The sequence below is a fragment of the Mauremys mutica genome, chromosome 12 (assembly GCF_020497125.1).
Source record: "Mauremys mutica isolate MM-2020 ecotype Southern chromosome 12, ASM2049712v1, whole genome shotgun sequence".
Lineage (NCBI taxonomy): Eukaryota > Metazoa > Chordata > Testudines > Geoemydidae > Mauremys > Mauremys mutica.
In genome coordinates this window covers 59,262,954-59,276,631 of record NC_059083.1, presented here as the reverse complement: position 1 = coordinate 59,276,631, position 13,678 = coordinate 59,262,954, and the positions used below count along the sequence as shown (strand labels likewise).

General features: G+C 48.9%; 1 protein-coding gene across 1 annotated transcript; it reads left to right on the top strand.

Annotated features, from left to right (window-relative positions):
• The first annotated feature begins 7,549 nt into the window (after positions 1 to 7,549).
• Positions 7,550 to 12,106, top strand: LOC123346996. The gene is made up of 3 exons (XM_044984419.1): positions 7,550 to 7,877; positions 10,784 to 10,966; positions 11,658 to 12,106. The coding sequence occupies exons 1-3, from the start codon at positions 7,637 to 7,639 to the stop codon at positions 12,104 to 12,106; spliced, it is 873 nt and encodes a 290-aa protein (XP_044840354.1). The 5' UTR covers positions 7,550 to 7,636.
• The last annotated feature ends 1,572 nt before the right edge of the window (positions 12,107 to 13,678 follow it).

Below are 13,678 nucleotides of genomic sequence, written 5' to 3'. Positions count from 1 at the left end.
GGAGATCTTAAATGAAAGCCCAGATCACCCTGATCCTCACAATCCCTGAGTGATCTATGCACATGAGATGTAAGCAGTCGTGTGTAGGTACTAACAATATGTCTAAATCAAGGCAAGCGAGACACACACACTGGGTCAGATAAAGGAAGTTAATTCACCTGTCTTGCCATTAGCCATGTAAGGTAAGCACCATAAGCCACTTCAATGGAAGCCAAATCTGCATACGGAGAAAACTGGGGGCTGGCAAGAGAGCTGAGTCTAAACCCCAGGGGATCTCCTGACTGTGGGGACAAAACAATAACCTTTGGGAATATAAGAAGGCGGCAAAAGGACACATCTTTAATTCATCACTGAGGGAGCAAAAAGGCCAGCGCTTTGTGCATTCATGAAAGGTGGAGCCCACCCAGGTTGGCTGGTGATGTTGGGAGGTTGCTTTAGGAGAGAAACTACTGGAGACAAGGATTTTAGCTTGATACAGTTAAAGTTAGACTCTAAGAAGCGTGTGATGCTTTTTGTTTTATATGTTTTCATTATCCTTACTCAATATCACTTAAATCCTTATCTTTGATGATAAACGTATGGCTGTTTTCACTATCACTATATCTCAGATGTTATAAAGGTGTGATGTTACAAAGGACCTGATCCTGAGTGGTACTAGTGATGCTGTGCATACACTGTTCCCTTGGGAACAGCAAACCTGGGCATTTCGGTGTGTCCAGTGCCAGGGGCAAAGAGCAGGCTGGAAGAACCCAGAGGAGAGTGTTGGGGTAGCTAACAGGTTGGTGGTGTCATGGACCTCACACTCAGCTAAGCACAAGTAAGCCTCCCTCTCACTGAGGCAGGGGCTAACAAGGGCACCCCGAGAAGCCATCTCACCCTCATACACCTCTCGCTTTGCACCATTCCACTTAGAGCTGCAGCCCTTTGGCGGTGTTTTGGCCACAGAAGCATAAGGAATGGGCAGTGCATGACCTGATGTGCTGCTATTGCTACCCAAGGAGACGGGGCATCACTCAGTTAATGCTGGGAGTGCTCCAAGCCCTGTATATTAGTGCTGGCTAGATGGTTAAGAATAGAAATGCTGTATCTGAAATGAGAGATAGAAGGAAAATGACATTTCCCCATTGTTTGTGCACAGCTAATAGGCTGACAGAGCTCCCATTTAAACCAAGAACCCAAACAGCTATGGCCCATTTCTAATCTCCCTGGGCAGCCTGATCCCTTCTGTTGGCAGACAAGCTCTTTAAAAAAAAAAAGTAATAACAAAAAAATTGCTAAAGATTGCCGTGCAAATTGCAGGGAGCGAAAACCCAGATGCTTCCAAAATTATCCAGCTCAAAGCAGAGGGGAGAGAAAGGCAGCCAAGGAGATTCTCCGCAACTTAGACGATGATTATGTTGCTTTGTATACAGACTTTGTATTGCTGGCGAGGTCCAAGTGAGCAGCTCGGAGATAATGAAATGTGGCAGCTGCTTTTGAGATGCAGAGAGTGGATTGCAAACGTCAACTGCGGAAATTACCGTGTGTTTAACAACTGTGCGAGCCTTTTGCAATGTTATTCTTTTGGGGCAGGTCTCTGGCCTGTGTTAGACAGGAGGGCAGACTCGATGATCATACTGGTCCCTTTTGGTCCTGGAATCTGTGAAAACTTCGCAGCCTCTAGGCTAGCAACGGGTAAACCTCAAAAGGGTTGGCAGGCACAGGGAGCTGGGCACCAACCAGGTCTCTCAGCTTCTAAGGAAATAGACTTGCGTGGCTGCTCCCTTGCCATGGATAGTCCCAAGTTCGAGGTCCCCTGCAAAAGGAGGGACCAGATGCTCATGGCTCAAGGACCGTGCCATACCCCATGTGAAGGGTGGGTAACCTCCACCCCACCACAGCCACTACCGGGATAATGGGCAGAGTGGCTTCCTCCACACTAACTGGTTGACCAGCACAGCTGGGATAAGAGGCTGCGGCCCAGGAAGAGGGGGCTGGCTGCTAGAGAGCCCAAGGGCTAACCTTCACCAGCTTCAGCCTGGCAGGAAGCCACCCAGGAGCAAGACCTGAAATTCCCTGAAGACTAGGTGAGGCTGTTGGAGGATCCCCACCAGCCTAAGTGGGTTCCCTGTCTCTGTTGTCCGTGAGCCAGAGGAAGACTGGCCCCCAAGGGTCCTGGTACCAAGCCTGGGAGGAATAAGGCCTGAGGATTTGAAGACAGTGGGAGCTGAGCTGAAAGGCTACGAGAGCCAGCTCTTAAAGGGCCAGTGTAATTTCCAAGGGCCCGAGGACAGGCGAGAGGGCTGAGCTCCTCATACTGCACCAGCAATCAGAAGGAAACTGTGTCTCTTCCAGCTTTTCCCCTCCGGTTTTAATATCAGGAAAAGACACATGCGGGCTTGGTATTTATAGGGCTGCATATTCGTAAGACAAGCTGCCTAATTTAGCCATGCTCCTGGGACTTCTCTTCAGTCACTTGCCGCATCTCTGCTTAATGTGCAGCCCCCAATCAGGCATATTAAGGTTATTTATCGGCAATAAGGCAATATCCTCATAAATAAATGAGAGGCTGTTTGTGTTACGTTCCAGTCGAGTGTGGGAGAAGCTGTGTCGCAGCCAGCTTGATTTATTTTGGCAGTAAAACGTCTCCCTTTTGGGTGTGTGGCCAGTTCTGCTGCAGCCCGAGGTGCCGCTGTGCCAGAGCACAGCTTCTGGGTCCGTGTCCTTCCAAAGAGAGCGCTCTAGGAAAGCTCTGACTGGCTGAGGGGGTAACAGTCACTACATGCACCGCTGTGCTCCAAATGGTGGCATCACGAGCAACTCACGGCTTTATCACTGCCGGCTGGGCCAGGAGAGCCCTGGTCAAAGACTGGTCTCGGTGCCATGGGCATACTTTGCTTTTCATCTCAGTGGGAACCTGCTTAGCACATAAAGGGGCTGTTATATCCTTGGGGCAGCCGGTGTAGGAAACAATCACTTGAGGCCAGAGAGCAGGCAGCTAACCAAAACCTCCATTTTATTTACATATCTACAGAGAGCTCCTCAGCCGGTTGAAACCGGTTGAGCTAACCCATAATAATCTAACTCAGTTGCCATAGCAACAAAACCATGACAACCAAATACACAACATATTCCTCCCCCCCTAATAAGAACATCCCCTAAATAAAACACACACTAGACTAGAGAAGGAGGGTAGACTGCCTCCATTCCCGGCTAAACCCTGGGGATTATTTTGCCCCATAACCGTGGGTTCGCCCTAGCTAAAGATCCAGCCGATGAGGAGGCCTTCTGTCTCTAGGTGGATTACGGCGAACTACTGGTGTTATTGCACCCGAAAGCACTAGGGGCTCAGGGTCCGCAGCACGAACAGGTGAGGAGGTGGTATCAGCTCGTGCTGGGCAAAGGGGTATCTCAGCCGCCGGCAGTAATGGAGGAGAACAGTCAGAAACAGGTGACTCGTGATTCGATCCCTCACCAGAAGAGGTGAAGTCAGACCCCTCAACTGCAGATGGGTCCTGAGGACTGGCATGACCTGGCAACAGCTGATCTACATGTCGCCGCCAGGTAAGATTCTCTGCAGTCCGGACTGTGTAGGAAACAGGTCCTGTTTGAGTGATGACTGTGGCCGGAACCCATTTAGCTCTGGAAGTATAATTCCGAGCCAAAACTGGCTGTCCCGGGCTAAAGGTTCGGTCTTTTGCTCTGGGTGCCCGTCTGATGACTTGATATTGCTGCTGATGTTGCACAATTTGTCGGGGTTCAGAAGGTTTCAGCAGATCAAAGCAAGTGCGCAGCTGTTGTCCCATCATTAGAAAGGCCGGAGATGCGTGGGTCGTAGCATGAGGTGTGTTTCTGTAGGAAAGTAAAAAGGTATCCAGACGCTTTTGAATGGAGTGTTGTCCCCTTGCTGATTTCAAAGCGTTTTTCATTGTCTGCACAAATCTTTCAGCTAATCCGTTGGTGGACGGATGATATGGTGCTGACGTGATGTGGTGTATCCCATTTGCTTTCATAAAATTTTGAAACTCCTGAGAAACGAACTGCGGTCCGTTGTCGCTCACAAGTTGTTCTGGCAGACCAAAACGACTAAAGAGTCCTCGTAGTTTTTGGATAGTACTCTCTGCAGAAGTGGACTGCATTATAGAGACTTCTGGCCATTTAGAATGGGCATCTATTGCCACCAAGAACATGCTTCCTTCAAGGGGGCCAGCAAAGTCAACGTGAATACGTTGCCACGGGTTTTCAGGCCAGTCCCATGGGTGTAGGGGTGCCCACTGGGGTGCATTCCTCACACCCTGACATGACATACAAGCTTTTGCCTTCTCTTCAATAGCGCTGTCCAGTCCAGGCCACCAAAAATAGCTTCGTGCAATTTCCTTCATGCGCACTATTCCACAGTGACCGGAATGTAGCTGTTCTAACATCTGTGATCTCAGGGGTGGTGGAATAATGACACGTCTCCCCCACAACAAACAACCAGATTGGACCGATAACTCCGTCCGCTTGGACATATAGGGAACAAGGTCGGATGAGACCGGAGAGGTTTGTCGAGATGTTCCATGCATCACCAGGTCCATAACGTGGGACAATACTGGGTCAACGCGAGTTGCCTTCTTTATCTGAGTAGCAGTGATGGGTGTATTCTCTACCTGTTCAAAGTAGAAGATTTCCTTGTGGGCGCTATCTTGGTGTTTGACCGGCAAAGGCAACCTTGAGAGGCCATCTGCATTGCCGTGTAGAGTGGATTTCCGATATTTGATTTCATATGTGTGTGCTGAAAGTAACAATGCCCAACGTTGCATACGACTAGCAGCTAATGGGGGAATGCCTGTGTAAGGTCCAAAAATTGATGTCAGAGGTCGATGGTCTGTGAGAAGAGTAAATTTTCGCCCAAACAGGTACTGATGAAACTTCCGAATTCCAAAAACAATTCCTAATGCCTCACGTTCGATTTGGGCGTAGTTAGTTTCTGCTTTGCTTAGAGTGCATGAAGCAAAAGCAATAGGTCTCTCTTCTCCTGAAGGCATAATATGTGACACGACTGCTCCCACTCCATAAGGGGAGGCATCGCAGGCCAATTGCAGTGGTAAGGATGGATCAAAGTGCGTTAGAACTTCAGAATTTAGCAATGCATCCTTAGCTTTGTTAAACGCAACATCACAGGCTTCAGTCCACTTCCAGGCCTTGTTCTGCCCAAGGAGCTCATGAAGTGGTTTTAGCAGTGTGGCTAACTGTGAGATGAACTTTCCATAATAGTTCAGGAGTCCTAGAAACGAGCGCAGCTGGCTTACATTTCGAGGTGGGGGAGCCTCCACAATAGCTTTAACTTTTGCAGGGGCCTTATGAAGACCTGCAGAATCAATTATGTGTCCCAAATATTCAACAGAGGGCTTGAAGAATTCACACTTGTCTTTGCGAACTCGTAGGCCATACTCTTCCAGTCTTTGTAGGGTAGCCTCTAAATTCTTTAAGTGATCCTCTTCATTTCTTCCAGTGACCAGGATATCATCCAGATAGCACTGAACTCCTGACAAGCCACACAAGATCTGGTCCATAGCCCTCTGGAACAGGGCGGGAGCAGATGTTATTCCGAAGGGTAGACGACAGTATCGATAAAGCCCCTTATGAGTCACAATAGTCAACAGCTCTTGGGACTTTTCATCGACGTGCATCTGTAAATATGCTTGACTCAGATCAATCTTACTGAACTTTTGTCCCCCAGCCAGGCCTGCGAAGAGGTCATCGATGCGGGGAAGCGGGTATTGCTCTGCACACAACACTGGGTTGACAGTGACTTTAAAATCACCGCAAATCCGGAGAGAGCCATCTTTCATCACGATTGGAACGATAGGAGTGGCCCATGAGCTATGGGTAACTGGTATTAGGACTCCATTGGTGACCAGGCGCTCCAGGTCTGCTTCAACTTTTGGCCTGATGGCGTATGGCACAGTTCGGGCTTTCAGATATTTTGGTGGACTGCCAGGTTTAATGTTCAATGTCACAGTGATTCCCTTCATACTTCCCAAATCATCTCCAAAAACAGCAGCATGTTTCCTTAGTATAGGGGTTAGACTGGTTTCTTCTTTAGTCATCCGGTGCACTTCTGCCCAGTTCAGTTGAATCTTCCCAAGCCAAGACCTACCCATTAAGGCTGGGTAGTTACCTCTCACCACAAACAGTGGCAATTTAGCCACCTGTCCATTGAGCTCCACCTTAACATCAATAGTGCCCAGCATAGGCACAGCTTCTCCCGTATACGTCTTCAGAACAGTTTTTGTTGCCTTAAGCGGAAGATGCTGTAGCTTTTCTTTATACACAGTCTCGGAGATCAGTGAGACGGCTGCACCGGTGTCCAGTTCCATGCGTATACGTTTGCCATCCAATAACGGGGTTACCCAGTATTCATGTGAGCCCATTGCCAAAGACAAAACATGCAGTGGCACTTCCTCTTGCGATGAGGTGTCACCTTGATCATCCTGGGTCTGCTCTAGGGTATGCAGGGTTCCTCTTTTTGTCGGCCAGACCACAGGCCTCTTTTTCTTTTGTTTACAGGCACACTCAATGTGTCCCTTTTTGCCACAGTGTCGACACACCAGGTCCTTACACCAGCATTCTGATGCCTGGTGACCCGGCTTACCACAGCGGTAACATTCTTGACTCTGCACAGTTTTGTGGGTCGGTTCTTGTGACACTTTTTGCACCCTAGGGGGTGCACCGATGTATTGTGCCTCCCTTGTAGCCAGTTCCATGGAGACAGCAATATCAACAGCCTTCTGTAAGGTAAGCTGAGCCTCTGTCAGTAGGCGCTTCCGTATAGCTTCACTGTACAGGCCACACACTAACCTGTCACGCAGGGCATCATGTAACATTTCTTTAAATTCACAGTGTTCTGCTAGCTTTTTTAAAATGGCTACAAATTGTACAACTGTTTCATCTTCCTTTTGGTCTCTTTTGTGGAACCTATATCTTTCAGCAATTACCAGTGGTTTTGGGGAGAAATGAGACCCCAGGATTTCCACAATGTCACTGTAAGATTTAGTCTCAGGCTTAACAGGGTGTAGTAAGCTGCGTAGCAGGGAGTAGGTTTTAGCCCCTACAACAGTTAAGAATATTGGCACCTTCTTCGCTTCTGTAATGTCATTTGCAATACCAAAAAGCTCAAAACGCTCAGTATACACATGCCACTGCTCTGTATTCTCATCAAAAGGCTCCAGGGGCCTGGTCAGAGTAGCCATGATTTTTAGTTTCACTTTCACAGTCAGTGCAAACAAGCAGCTTTTTTTCTTTGTTTGGTCTTTACCTTGACTTCTACTTCCTTCTGTTACTGGAGCAGCACCGGAGTCTCACCCTCGTCGCCAGTGTTATATCCTTGGGGCAGCCGGTGTAGGAAACAATCACTTGAGGCCAGAGAGCAGGCAGCTAACCAAAACCTCCATTTTATTTACATATCTACAGAGAGCTCCTCAGCCGGTTGAAACCGGTTGAGCTAACCCATAATAATCTAACTCAGTTGCCATAGCAACAAAACCATGACAACCAAATACACAACAGGGGCCTGATCCTGACCTCACTTTCCCCAGTTTCATCCTGGTATAAACTTGCTGACTCCAGTGGCGTTACACCTGGTTTAAGGCCTGATCGGACACCCACTGGGCTGATGGAAAGGCTTCCGCTGATTTCAGTGGGCCTCAGTCATGTTCCCTCTTCCTGGCATTCCTGGGAGCAGAATCAGGTCCGTTCGATGGAGACTCCCCTGATGGACACTGTGGGAGCAGAGGCAGCCCCAGAGTCCCTGCTGTGTGGATGGACGGGAGCTGAAGCAATGCAGGTGTTGCCGGTGTGCCAGGAAAAGGCGGTTCAGAGCATCAGGGAGCAGCTGGCAAGGAGGGAGAGGCAAGGTCAGAGAGAAGGGGGAGGTGCAGGGAAGGCTATGGAGGAGAACGGGAAAGAGGTAGGACTAAACTGGAATCCATAGAAAGGGGATTCTCTCCAGAGGCTGCAGGACGCACACAGCCCCATAGGTGCTGGAACGAGGGGTGCTGGGGGTGCTGCTACGCCCCCTGGCTTGAAGTGGTTTCCATTATATACAGGGTTACTGTTTGATTCAATGGCTGTTGGCACCCCCACTATAAAAATTGTTCCAGCGCCCCTGCTCAGCCCCCATGGTCCTCCCTGACACTAGATCTCAGGTGACTGACCACAGGCTGTGCTGCCTGCTGCGTCTCTCTACAACCTGGATTTGATGAGCAGTCAGGAAAGGGGTTGCTGCCTTCCCTGCAAGACAGTGGAGCTGGGTTCTGAGCGATGCTGGGATGTGGGAAGACACCCTCAGGGATTTCTGTGTCCAAGCTGAGAGCAGGGGACAGGCTGCTGCATGCTGGAGAGCTGGGAGCTCTGGAGGGATGGGTGGGAGTTAGAGAGGCCACAAAGTGGGGGACTAGAATGGGCCAGAGGAGGGTGAGTGGCTGCTCCCCTTCTGAAGGGATGAAGGTCCAAAGAAAAGCCTTCTCCTTGTGTCAGGGCAACTATGGTGTGTGCTGGGTGGGCCCTGTGGAGATCTCTAGGCTGGGTTTTCTTACTGCAGCTGAAGACTGAGGCATTTTGTAGCTTGGTGGCTGTGGCTCAGTGGGGCAGGCCTTGAATGAGGAGTCAGGATTGCTGAATTCTAACTCCAAATGGGTGCTTCCTTGCTGTGAGTGTCTGGGAGGGTCACCGCATCGCTCTCTGCTTCAGTTTCCCCATCTATAAAATGGAGTCACTGATATCTTGCAAAGCACGTAAGCCCAGATTCTCCAAGCTACCTAGCTCCAAACATCCTATTGATTTCAATGGAAGTTAGAAGCCTAAATGCCTTTGAGCATCTGGGCATTTGAGACTTGTGGATGGAAAGCACTGTCAAAGAGTGTCCCCACACAGATCCCTCCCAGCCATTTCTGAGCCTGTGCATTGTATGGTTCCCTCAGTACCTATCCCCCTGCTCCCAGCAATGGCAGAGTGGAGGCTGGCAAGGAGGTGTGTGCCATGGTTCTCTGGGATGAGTACCTGGCAGCACATAGAGGGCAGAGTCTGCAGGGTTTGGGATTCTCCCCACTGCACAATGACTAATTTTATAGCTTATAAAATACAAAGACACCTGCTAATCAAAGTGATCATTTCCTATGGGAATCCTGGAGCTTGGCTTCCAGACAATTTAAGTATGCAAATACACCTGATTTGCATGTACAGTTACTTTGTCTTGCAGCTACTTGATCCGGGTACACAGTCATGGGAGTTGTGGTTGCAGATGTAAGCAGGGTCTGATTGAGTTCTCCCCTGACAGCTAGCTGGGAGGGGGAGAGTCTTCAGGAGCAAACTGTATTTACATGTACACATCTATTCTGCCTAGCTATCCAGCACATAGTGATCAAAGTGATCAACTTTGGCTGGTGTTGGGTTACAAATCACTTTAATATTGAATGCTGGGGCAGTGAAATGTTGTTATCAATGCTGTTGTCTTTATTGTAGGAGTAAAGGGGAGCAGAACTGTGCTTTACCTGTCCCAAATGAGAGATCACCCTCAGCTGAAAGGACCTCATTAAGCCAGGGTCTCGAATGCCAGCCCCCTGTGAGAGTAAGAGTGGGTGGGGACAGGTGATCTTGCTAGAAGGTGTGCACAACCCCCAGTCTGGTTTAACCTGTTCCTCCCCAGTGTTCAACAAAAGAGCTAAAGAGGCTCCATTGGGAGTCTTCTGTTTTTAAGTGCTCAATCAGAGCTGAAAATGCTTGTGGTAGGACAGCATTTCTATCCAGCCTGCAAAGAACTGACAAGATCTAACAGTTGGGTAGAACCTCAAGAAACTGACCTGCAGAGGTCACAGCAGAGAGACAGCTTGCTAGAGGGCTTTCTCTTCTCCCCCTCCCGCCATACCCTGTAAAACTTTTAGCTCTATCCCTTATCTTTTCTCATTGTGCTAAAAGCAACATCTGGTTCTGGGAAATTCAATGCATAGCATCTTTGTTCTTCATACATATTAGTAAGGGTATGAGTATCGAAAGTAAACCCAAAATTCTATCTCAGTCTGACAAACCAGCCTATATACTAACACAGGTGGCAGCCAAAGGTGACCGATGGGAGTGGCTGGCGGAAGCGGCGAGCATTCAGCCAGCAGGACCAGCTGGTGCCCCCACCTCCACCATGGTTGGACAAGAATTCATACAAATGTACCTCTGAACTCTAGGTCTTCACTGACCAGAGACAAAAACTGTGAGTGGGGTGTTAAGGGGGGGAACACTACAGGCACTGTGGTGTTGGATTGCATGCCGTACTTGGCATAGACCCCATCACCACCCTGAACACTACAGGCACTTTGGTGTCGGATTCAAGAATCTGAAGCAAAAGACACTGCCCAGCGTACCCTGGAGTGGGTGTTTTGCTCATACTTTTATGTTCAGGAATCCTGCTTGTGCTGTTTACCCAAATTAATTCTAGGTTACTTTTATTAAAGAAAAACTCTTTCTACACTCAGACTCTGTGCTTGCGAAAGGGGAAGAATTGCCTCTTGGAGGAACCCAGAGGGGAGCATAAAATTTTCCCAGGTTACTGGGTGGGGGCTCGAACCAGTTCTGTTATATTGTTGAAAAGGAACCCCCTAGATACTGAACCCGGCTCTTCTTGCTGCCCACTCCAACTGGCAGAAGGGTTACACATATGAGTCAAGTTTACAGCCACTTGCCACCTGCCCTGCATGCCTGGTGTTGGAAGGGTTAACCCAAGCCCTGTCTAGGAAAGGTTTGTTACACCTATTTTAAATATGTGCCTTAGCAGTGTATACCTCTGAGAAGCCTGAGACATTGACCCCAGGCATGAACAGTGTGGAGGAGGAAGAGGTGGAGGATGGAAACATGCAATGGGGGAGCAGCTATGCCATGAGCCAGGACCTGTTTGAGACTCCACTGCAGTCCTGGCAGTCGAGCATGGGCAAACCTGATGCTGGGAAAGGAATTTTGGGTAAGTGTGTAAATTTATTTCCCATCACAGTGATGGTGCCCCCAAAATAGCAGGACACAGCTATCGACTTTTCATTAATTTGCTTGTGCTAGAAGAGGTAGTGGTACAACCGAGAGAGGTTGGTTTATCATCTGCTCTTCAATCACTTGTAGAGTTAGGCTGATGGAGGTGGCATGTGGAGCAGTTGTTTCTGTACACAGGAATATCCCTTGTATCCTCCTGAGAGAGCCCATGAAACTCCCATGGAGGTACTCTGCAATCCTCTCCAGATGGTTTCTAGGGATGGCAGCCTTATTTCTCCCTCCATGGTAGGATGCTTTCCCACACCAGTTGGTGAGAACTTCGGCAGGCACCCTTGCCTTAAACAGGCTAGCAGCATACGGGCCTGGTTGGGCATCTTTGTGACACCAGCAGCAGCTGTGCTTTCTATGCCTTTGTTACTCCCAGGAGTGAGAGACCAGCTAACATCGCCATTGCCTGTGGGAAATCGTGCCAGCTGAGCAGGGTGGGGGAATGAGTACTCACCATTGCTGGAGCTTGGAATGGCACTGTGCACAATCACTGCCAAGCAGAAGTGACAATTAGCAAGCGTTGTTTAAAACTTTAGGGGAGCAAGGGAAGGGAATTCTGAATCTTTCGATTTCCATTGTGGCTATACTGACAATGGTACCTCTGTGTGTTTTATATGTAGCTGCAGCCGTTGTGGCCTGGAAGGGCTCCCTCTCCACGCCTGTGGAACACCTGAGCCAGATAAGGAGAACAAAAAAGAGGACTCAGAATGACATTTTCTGTGAGATCCTGCAAGCCAGTGTTGCACCAGACCCTGAACAGAGGGCCTGGCAAATGAATATTGCAGAATGTATGGAAAGGGAAAGAGTGAACCGGCCAAAGGGCCCGGTGGCCCAGCAGGTAAAGGAGAGGGAGATGCACCAAGACATAATGGAGCTTCTCTGGCAGCACACAGATGCTGCAGACTCTTGTGGACTTGCCTCCCTTTGCAGTCTGGAGAACTGCAACATAGCACCTCCCTACCTCCCCGATCAACATTCCACTGGGCATCAGGGGCCGTGGCCCTCCCGCTCCACCCTGGGGGGCAGTAAGGACAACCACAGCATCACATACACTGAGAGCTATGGCTGACGTATGTGTGGCTAAAATGGACCTGAATGTCCCTTCCTCTTCTTTACACTCTGTCGTAAATTTACTAAGATTTTAATGATTTTACATTTAACTGTTTTGAGATGTTTTTGTTAGTCAGTAAACTATTTTGGGGGGGGGGGGAATAATTCATTGTTATTAGTTTCCAGCATATGCTGCATGATGTCTGGTGCCAGTGAAAGCAGTGGCATTGTACACTGTGACCCAACCCATAGGATCAGTGACAAACAATGTAATAATCATAAACACCCAGCAAGCACCACAACATTAATAGATGCATCAACAGTGTTAGATTCATAGATGTGCACCAAGAGCCACACTGTTCCTAACAGGCCCCTGAACGGCTGGGCCAGGTAGAGCACAGCACACCACAATACATTACTGTGGCTCACTGTTAATGTTCTCTTTCAAAGCCACCCCAAGCCATAGAGCTCCATGCTAAGCTCTTCTGAGAGTCCTCATGCCCGGCTGTTCAAACTCAGCAGACAGCCACTCTACTGGCACTCTGGAAGCAACTTCCCCGCTTTGCCTCATAGTTATTATGCAGGACAAAACAGGGAGCCACAACCATGGAGATGTTTTTCTCACTGAGATCCAGTCTGGTGAGTAAACAACACCAGCATCCCTTCAATCTACTAAAGGCACATTCCATTGTCATTCTGCACCTGCTGAACCAGTAGCTGAATCTTTCCTTGGTGTTGTCAAGGTGCCCAGTGTACGGTTTCATGAGCTGGGGGTGGGGGGTAAAGGGTAGACTGGGTACCCAGGATCACTATTGGTATTTCAACATTGCCAATAGTAATCTACTGGTCAGGAAAGAAGGTCCCTGCTTGTAGATTTCCCAACAGTCCTCTGTTCTAGAAGATCCATTCATCATGCACCTTCTCTGACCAGCCAACACTGATGTCAACGAATTGCCCCCCGTGATCCACCAGCACTTGCATAACCATAGAAAAATAGCTCTTTTTGTTGATGTACTCTGTGGCAAGGTGGTCTGGTGCCGAAATAGGGATATGCACACTGTCTATCATTCCACTGCAGCTCGGGAATCCATTGCTGCAAATCCATCCATTATGTCCTGCACGTTGCTGAGAGTCACAGTCCTACATAGCAGGAGATGATTAATGACCCTGCAGACTTGCATGACAACATCCCCGATGTGGATTTTCCAGCTCCAAAATGATATTGACTGGTAGCAATCCAGCATTACAAGTTTCCACAGTGCAATCACCACTCACTTCTTGACTGTCAGTGCAGTTCTCATTGTGGTGTCCCTGCACCGAAGAGTTGGGGCGAGCTCAGCAAACAGATCCAGGAATATGACCTTGAGCATCTGAAAGTTCTGCAGCCACTGCTCATCCTCCTAAGCCTGCATTAGGATGTGATCCCACCAGTCAGTGCTCCGTTCTGAGGTCCCAAAGTTGGTGCTCTAACATCTGCAGCTGCTTGGCGAACACCACCAATGACCTTGAATTGGTTCTTGCTACGTCTCACCTCAATGTGCCCTGCAGGAAATCATCATGTTCCCCGCAGCTCTTCTTACAGCTCTGCAAA

Bases quoted from the DNA above. Each gene is read 5' to 3' on its own strand.
- LOC123346996 (XM_044984419.1), top strand. From the start codon at position 7,637: ATGGAAAGGCTTCCGCTGATTTCAGTGGGCCTCAGTCATGTTCCCTCT. The intron at 7,878-10,783 runs GTCAGAGAGAAG...GTGCCTTAGCAG, and splicing joins GGCAAGGAGGGAGAGGCAAG to TGTATACCTCTGAGAAGCCT. The intron at 10,967-11,657 runs GTAAGTGTGTAA...TTTTATATGTAG, and splicing joins TGCTGGGAAAGGAATTTTGG to CTGCAGCCGTTGTGGCCTGG.